The 9,259-nt window shown below is 32.0% G+C and overlaps 1 protein-coding gene across 1 annotated transcript in view; it reads right to left on the bottom strand.

The window, feature by feature from the left end:
- Positions 1 to 2,255, bottom strand: part of LOC148603438 (PDF receptor-like) — a 38,696-nt gene extending 36,441 nt beyond the window's left edge. Inside the window, exon 1 of the mRNA XM_088552632.1 lies at positions 1,848 to 2,255. Within this exon, the coding sequence (XP_088408758.1) occupies positions 1,848 to 1,926 (79 nt within the window). The 5' untranslated portion in view covers positions 1,927 to 2,255. The remainder of the gene's footprint in view (positions 1 to 1,847) is intronic.
- Between the last annotated feature and the right edge of the window lie 7,004 nt (positions 2,256 to 9,259).

A 9,259-nucleotide genomic window follows, 5' to 3' on the forward strand; every position in this document is an offset into this window, starting at 1 on the left:
TCTTTGCTTAATTAAGGATTTAGTAGAAGCTGGCTTAACAGTGAATAGTGTAGTGCTAATTTGTTGTATCAAAACGGGAAATTGAATCTTATGTATTAGGCGTTTTTAGGCAAGCAAAATAATATTATTTTTCTTAATTAAGTACATATTTCAAGACCCACGAATTTTTGAGTTTTAACAAAACCTATCCTATCATTATTTTGTTGATACTGTAATCAGCAACCATCCATGATTACATATTTCAATAAAGTTTTTCCCAAGGTTGTGCATACCTTTCAGGTCCCATTTTGCATGGAGGCGTTGCCATGACACGACACTAATTTCTTCGAATCTCAGACATGTATGGTTAATAAATTAATTGTGTCTATCTTTAGCTCCATTTAATAACTATCTCCACTTAATTTTAACGTTTAATTTTAATATTAGAGATATTTCAACCATATCAATCAATTTTGTGTATTAAAAGTGCGACTGAAAGTAATATTTTGTGCACTTTCAGTTTCACTTTCGCACAAGTGTTATAGCTTACATAATGTCTTACTTGTTTCCTCTTACAACATACATTACATTTTTTTTTAAAGTAAAAAAAGTTGTTTTCTCTATTTATTGCAGAAATCGTCCAGTACTTTTTTCTATTTTTCTTTATACTCAGATTAAAGTAGGGAGATTTATTCAACGTGTCATAGTTTTCTTTTCCCCGTTTTGCTCTCCCGGTTTTTAGTGGAGTCCGAGTTGCTCATTTCTCTTTGTTACTTTGTTTGTATGATTTTAGTTACTTTATGGTCTTTGTTGTGTATGTCTGTTTTCCATGTCTGGTCTTTGTCACTGGATTACATTCTTTTAATTACCGCTATAACCTTAGTTCCCTTGATTACCTCTTAATGACTATCACGTAGTTATAGTGTAGTTGTCTCTCCTCCTGTATTTGTGTCCTGTAAGTACCCTTGATTCATGTCGCATGTATATCGTAAAATTGGCAGGTCGTTTTTTTTAATGCAAGGCATTCGTCATATATAAGATTTGGATTGAGATAACAATATTTACTGGAGAAATTGCTCAGCCAAAGATATGTTAAATTCCTTTCTCGGTGTGTGATAGACTGTTTGACAAGAATGTCATATAAAATGAAACACGATGAGAGAACCGTCTACTGCGATTTTGTATCGTTTTTTTCTGATGATAATTTGCCTGTCGCTCACAATGGAAGCTTTCTACAACGATGTATTAACACATTCTAATGGTTTCATTATTTTATTTTTCATGTCCACTATCGCTGCGAAATGTAATATTATCCCCAATTATAGAGGACATAATATATTAAAATATATAAGGATTCTGTAGGTCCGGTATTAAATTATAGTTTGTATGATACAAATACAAATTTAACATCATTCGATGTTGACAAAAACAAAAAAAAAACAAAAAAAACAACAAAAAAAGAATAAAAATAAAAAATAAAAGAATAAAAAAAAACACGGAGTATCATTATTCGATTCCTCTATTTAACTGATGATTAAAACATTTTAATCCTTCAAAGACGTGCCCAGAGTACTAAAACTTGCTATTGGTATTGTTGAATTTGAAAATGTGTATGCCATATACAAAAAGAAATTCAAATTCTTTAATGGACTTGATCATATGTAATATTTTCATTTTTGTCATCAAATAAATTATTTTTACATTACAAAATGGGGAAAAGGTTTTCGTTATTACTGTTGATACTTCGGTATTTTTGTATTACATACAGTTAAGTTCCTAACAAAAAAAAGAACATGACTTTCAACCAATATTTCTATGAAAGTATGTCTCAATCTTGTCACTGCTAAATTTAGAAATTCGACACTTACCATCATCTTTGCCGTAAAATTTGTCACCGAGTCCTAGCATGCACTCAGTATCACTTCTGTATTTCCAAGGTTCTTTCATAATACCAGCTCTTCCAGTGTCATTTCCATCCTTTAAGATAAGTTATTAAGAAATAAGTGACATTTTTTGTTGGTTCCAAATTTCAATTGATATTGTTCAAGCGCAAAAACCTGTCACTCTTAAATATTATGTACAACACGGGTGAAGTGCAACAAAAAATATTGTTTTCCGTTTTACAAGACAAGAACGATTGTAGAAGAATCACACATCTGTAGTACTTATTTTCTGCAATAAAAAATCCGGCAAAAATTATATAATGATACTGCACAAATCGTGTCAACTGAATACATTGTATTACAATATCAAATTACTTAAAGATGTCAAAGTAAATGTTCACATAAATTTCAATAATAATGCATGTAAAAACTCTTCACGCTATTGTGTTGTTTAAGACACAGTCAACAAATATCTATGTGTTCAGGAGCCTAATTTCCCATTGATTATTGCAGGAAAAACCTCTAGATAAAGCTATAGTCAATCACCTGTATCTGTCTTTAGATCAATATCACAAGGGAAGTGTTCTTTTTCTGATTGTGCCTCTGTGTCATAATCATTTGTCGTAATTACTCTAAAAGTCTCGAAATGAAGCACAAATTACATTGTAAGGCATTTCGTCTTGTCAATAATTAGTTTTCTTTTTGTACGGTTTTAATTGAAAATTTCAAATACAGGCTATCACTAACTCTTGTGTTTTTTTAGATAACCACCTCACAATTATATTACAGAAGCATTTAGAATCGTATACTTAATATAGAAAGTCCGTCATAATTTCTTAAAAATGTCAAGATACATGTTTCCCTTTTGCTGCTCAAGCAGAAACTAACATATACTCTCCAAGATAAATTATTGCAATTAGAATGTCATGAACATGATTTACACCACATATTGATCTGATCGGACAATGCCAGCCATGTTTGGCATTCTTCTTGAGACAGGTACGGTATAACATATATAGTTATGACAATGTGGTGTAAAGTAAGTAAAGATAGAAAACTCTCTTCGAAATTCATTATTACTTTTAAGAGTTTCTTTTACTATAATTACATTTTGGTATATAAAGATTTGATGCACTATAAAATGCACAACGTTCCAACCAATTTTGTTTTATAGACACACATTTACACCTAAAATTCCAAACAATTAACGAAGAGTTGTGCTTATAAGCTTTATTTGGGAAACCCTTTGAATGGTTATTTCTAATGACAGTATCAACAATAAAAGTATTGTTCTTGTGCATCTTCAAATGATGCGTAACCATCTTTTACGCTTCAATATACTTCCTTTCGATCCACTTTCCACTCTACCTTGTTTGACGTGTTTTTATTGATATTTTTGACTGAGTAAATAATGTGTGCTTATCAGTTGCTTTTTGGTTTTGAACTAGCTTACAAAAACAGCAAGTACTGGAACAGATTGTTTTTTTTTATTTATTTTGTTTGGTTCCATTTGTTATGGTGTTGGTATTCTGTATAGATCACATAGTTGAATTCGAATTCGATAGAGTTTAATTGTTGTTCCATGATAGGGGAGGTTGAAAGCAAACAAACAGGTTTAACCGTGTCCCATACTTTATGTGCCTGTCCCAAGCCAGTTGTCGTTGTTTTTGTTTTTTTTATCACTAGTATTTGTTTTACGTTTTATTTTTCTGTAGACTAGGTAGATTTTTTGTCATAAATTAAATATTTCTAATCATTTCGTTTCGCCTTTTACAACGTACTTTATGGTATTGGTTTTGCACTTCACTGAAGATCTTGCAGTGACATATAGAAGTTTGATTGGTCGTTTCCTGGTATTCTATTGATGACTGTCTCAATTATGCCACGTCTCCTATTTTCATACTTAGTAATTGCTCTTACAATCTAAGGTACATGGACGACTGATGGAAGGGCGGATTTATTCGAGTGATAACTTTGTTTGAGGATGGATTGGCAAAAAAAAAGAAAACCATTAAAAAAAAGTAAAAACGCATTCAGCAAATTGTTTTAATATAAAGTGTGATATCTCCTGAAAATTATAAAAGTGATTATGATAAATGTTGACGGATCATTGTGATGAATAATTTTGTTCACTTCATCGTTTGTTTTTCTTGCAATAAATTTGAGCTATTCAAATATTTACATCTGAAAAATTATTATCATGTGCGTCAAACAAACATGAACTCAATTACCAAAAGCTGTGTTTACTAGCTCTTAACATATGATAAATCAAACCCATTTTTACCACCAACAGAAAAATAACATCGTTAATAACTCCAAATACAAATACAATCGCACAGTAATAACAAAGAAATTAAAAACAAGAAAGTATATAAACAACTCAATGTTCCTGTCAACTGTTTTAATTGATATTCTACCGAATAATCAATATACGACAAGTCAGATGGAATTTGGATCGACAGTTTGATAACTTGGTGTTACTAAAATTAGCGTGAGATTAAGCCCATACTTGATAGTAGCGAGACATTTTTAGCTAATTCGATTTATAATAATGTAACGGCTTGTACAATAACTATTGTTAGTTAAATAAATATGATTCAAAAGACTTGCGGTTTCTATATCTGTATCGTCTCTATTATGAGATATTTTAAGATATCTATACAATTTTGGCAGTTGCGATACATTGTATGATGTTTGATGGAACATTCAAACGCGATATTGACCGAGGCCGACGGTTGTTGACAACATGAAACAACCATAGTTCATTTCGTGCATTACACAAGTTAAGACATAACCTGTTTTAGTTGTCTAAAAAAAAAAAAACAAAAAAAAATATACACCATCTTGACAACTTAATTATTTGGTAATGGTTTCTTTTAAGCACTATTGCTCCTGAGAATGCAGGAGCAATAACTTTGAGAGCACCATCCACAAGATGTTTTAAAATAACAGATTGATATACTAGCTGATACGTTTGTCATCGAATTAACAGCTAATGCTTGAGTTTTCCGAATGCATCAAACAGGTGGTCTATTATATGTATTGAAATCGTATATAAAACGCTTAATAATAGTATGTTTCAGTATCTCTGTCTGGACCGGATATCTTTGTTATAATTTGGATTATTTTTACTATAAAGGGAGATTTTTATTAGAAAATTTAAAACGACGCACGTATTACATAACAGGATTAAACAGTAACATGTTTTAGCACATTTTTACGAATATTCATGACAGTTTTAATACTTCAAAGGGGTTATTGATTCTAAACCTCTCCATTCAAATATGGTCCTTCTGGTCACGTCGTTACGGGGGATTTAACCATCATCGAAAACGAATCTCTTCGTAATATCCTTTCTTAAGGACCCATGTACCGTGATCCACGCTTCATAAATTGGAATTATAACTTATAAAGTTCTTATGCCTTCGAGAACAAGAATACATTGATTTTCTGTCAGAGTGGTTAAAGGCCGTGAGGTCTTTAATTTTGAATGAAAGTTTTAAGTAGGTCAATGAGTGCCAAGGCTACATCAGTTTTTAAAGACCCCGATGTAGCAAAAACATTGTCTACTATTCATGACAAATATGTTGTCATACCAGCAGACAAAGCCCAAAACAACATTTTTTTTGTCTGTTAAATGTTTTGCATCCAACGTTTATTATCAGAGGCAGACGTAGAAAATAATAGCAGTGATAAGACCTATACTACTTCCACACTCCCCAAAGAAGAGATTGTGGAAAACCATAAATCTGTGCTGTCCTCTTTTGGTCTCTTTACCAAGGACGATGATTGTGATTTACCATCTATGTACTGGATTCCTAAACTCCACAAGAATCCATACAAACAACGTTTCATAGCTGGATCTGCAAAATGTCCACCAAACCTCTTTCAAAACTTTTAACTTCTATACTCACAACTGTCAAAGAGGGTTTGCAGTCCTACCACAACACTTGTTACTCCCGTAGTGGTATTAATTTATTATTTTTATTAATTTAATGTGGATCCTGAAAAATTCGAAAGATCTTTTGGAAAAAATTAGTTCAAGACTATGATCTGAATATAATAGCATCAAAACCTATGATTTTTCAACACTGTATACTTCTATCCCCCATACTCAGTTAAAATCCTGACTTAAAAACAAAATAAATCGTTGTTTTAAAAAAAAAGATGGTAAACCTAGATACAAAAATATAGTTCTTGGTAGAGATTCCTCATACGTTGTAAGAAATAATTCAAAATCATCTTCCAACTATACAGAGGAAGATGTTTACAAAATGCTGTAATTTTTGTCCAGTGTGGTGGACGTGTTTTTCAACAGACGGTCGACATTCCAATGGGAACAATTGTGCTCCTTTACTTGCTGACCTATTTCTTCACTCTTATGAGGCTGACTTTATAGCTGATCTGATCAGAAAGGAAGAATATCATTTGGCTAGATCCTTCAATCTCAGTTTCCGCTATATAGATGACGTATTATCTTTAAACAATCCTAATTTCGGGGATTTGATACATCGCATCTACCCATAAGAATTTGAGATAAAGGATACTACAGACACTGTGAAGTCAGCCTCTTATCTTGATCTACACTTAGAAATCGATGGTAAAGGAAAACTATTGACCAAACTTTACGACAAACGTAATGACTTTTCATTCAGAATTGTCAACTTTCCTTTCATCTGTGGCAACATCCCTTCAGCACCTGCATATGGAGTGTTCATATCACAACTCGTACCTTATGCCAGAGCTTGCCGAAACTTTTTTTATCGCACTAGACCTCTAACAAATAGGCTTCTGGAACAGGGTTATGTTGCTACAAGATTGAAGTCATTACCATTACTACAGAAGTTCTATGGTCGTCATCATGAACTCGTGGATCGTTATGGTGTATCCATCTGCACCATGAAAACTGATTTATTCAACGGGTCATAGTTTTCCTTTCCTCTTTTGTCTACCCCGGACTTGACTTTTTATGAGCAACTCGGCGGGTGTTTCTAAAAAAGCAGAGGACCCTTACCCTACCGATGCACCTGGTCCATGGTCCCAGTTTTTAGTGGAGTCCGAGTTGCTCATTTGCTTTTGTTATTTTGTATGTATGATTTTAGTTACTTTATATTCTTTGTTGTGTATGTCATTTTTCCATGTCTGGTCTTTGTCCCTGAATTACATTCTTTTGATTACCGCTATAACCTTGGTTCCCTTGATTACTCTTCGTCAATCGAATGTTTTGTAGCATATATTGAATTTAATCATCAAACATTATATGTATATACAACTTGAAAAATAAGTGTAAGTTTCCGTAAAAATCATGCAAAATGGTAAAAATCAGGAACTTGCATGTCAAAAACACACCGAAAATATAATTTCACTGAAGAATGATTTCAGCATTTGAAAAGACAATTGTTTGATTTCTGCGTTAGTGGAATTGTTTAGAAACTTTTCAATAGAATGTTAGAAAAATGATGCTTGGACAGAATTGTCTGCCCTTGGAATGTTCTTTTCAATGCAAATCAATGAAATCGTAACTCAATTAGCCAAAAATGATATTGAAAATCTTTTTTCTCCTTGATTCAGATGGTGCAAATAGTCAAATTAAACTTCCAAAATGTTTGGTTTAACCATACCATGTTTCATCCACTGCCTGATTCTTACAAAGACTGGTACTTAACTGATTTAAATAAGGACATCAACAAAAAAACTTTCAGACAGCCATAAGTAATGGTTTAGCAAATGGGTTGTACTTACTATGTTAATTTTGTTTGCTTAATGCATATAATCAGATTCAATTTTCTTTTTCATGAGTACCAGCTTGACCGATGTACATAAAGGAAAAATGTAAATCCAAAAAACAGTTGTTAATAAAATGTTAATAATCCGCCTACAATGAATATAATTTGTTTTAATACGATTTGTCTTAAGGGCAATATTTAAAAAAAAATAGACAAAGAGTACATAGGAAAGTCTTTTAAGTAGCTGGAATTGCAAAAAAAATAAATTACAATTAGCCTTATTTTTCTGGCGCCGGTTAAATGTTTAACAAAGTTATATTTGTTTTATTAGGCATATCTATTTTAAAAATGAAAGGTTTTTGGATACGAAAACATACAAGAAATGTCGAAACAACCTACAAAATATTAATATATGATATTTGTTGAAGATATTGCGTTTCTGAATTAGATTTGTTTTGTTTGTTTGTTTGTTGGGGTTTAACGTCCGAGCAGCAATATTTCAGCTATATTGAGACAATGAACATGAAATGGATGATAAAATGAACATGAAATGATAAAAAAAAAGGATGGGTCACAAGGACAACAGGGTCGACAAATTTTGATTGCAACTAGAAAAAGGGGGGATGGGTAAGTTCGGAATTAGAATTAGATTTGACGGACTACCCGGTGCATGGAGGCAAAAACAGGATCAGGCCATGCAAGTCCCTCTGTCGTGTTTTATTTCAAATTTATGTGACCAAGAACAAATTGACACCACCTTGTTAGATGAATAAACCTCATTGACAATGTTTTCCTCTTTTGTTACACCAATTTTGTACTTCAGTTAAAATATCTATTTTCACATTATTGGTCTTAAATATAACAAGCTGTACTAATACCGCACCCAAATTAATTCAACAATTGGCTTTTACTTCTTGGAAAATCTTTGATCAAATGAACTTATTTATTCATTAGAGAACAATTTATGGACGATACAGTACATCTAACACACATAAACTCAGTTTGTGCTTTACTTCACACCAATGTGATGATTTGTTAAATTATAATTGAATTTGACAACCTTTTCCTTTAAAATTGAATTCTAAATAAACACATGCTACTCAAACTAAAGCCCTGGTAAATTAGTCATGGCATGATCAATATATGTCACATCAAATTGTTTTCTATGCAGTGATATGACATGGATTGAAGTATATTGTTCCTTATTTTTTAAAAGGTGCGTAATTTGGTTTAGAGTTTTCTTAAACTGATTTACAAAAGTAATACCAGAATACATATAGCTATAGTTTAAACGTTAATAGACAACAAGCGTTTTCTTTCGCCTTTCCAAGAACCAACGACGGCCTACCAAATGACAGCTACATGTAGTAACATTGTAATTTTTATTATTCACATTGGAATCCTGAAACTCGAATTACAATAATTTCCAATAATTAGTAACTAGAAACATTTTAATTTTACAATTCTCACAAATTTAATAAACCATGCCTAAAATGGTTAAACCAAACAAATTATGTTTTTCTTCGTCTACAGAGGCTAAATTGTCCTTTCTGCATTGAGATCTGCATTTATGAGAAAACTATCTCCCAATAAAATCAAATTATTCAAACCAATTTGAGAAAGATAACTCTTCCAAAGTTCCAATTTCATACACAAGCAATATAACTTCTA

The sequence above is a fragment of the Perna viridis genome, chromosome 11 (genome assembly GCF_037379345.1).
Source record: "Perna viridis isolate PV_CMFRI_1.1 ecotype Kerala chromosome 11, ASM3737934v1, whole genome shotgun sequence".
Classification (NCBI taxonomy): Eukaryota; Metazoa; Mollusca; class Bivalvia; order Mytilida; family Mytilidae; genus Perna; species Perna viridis.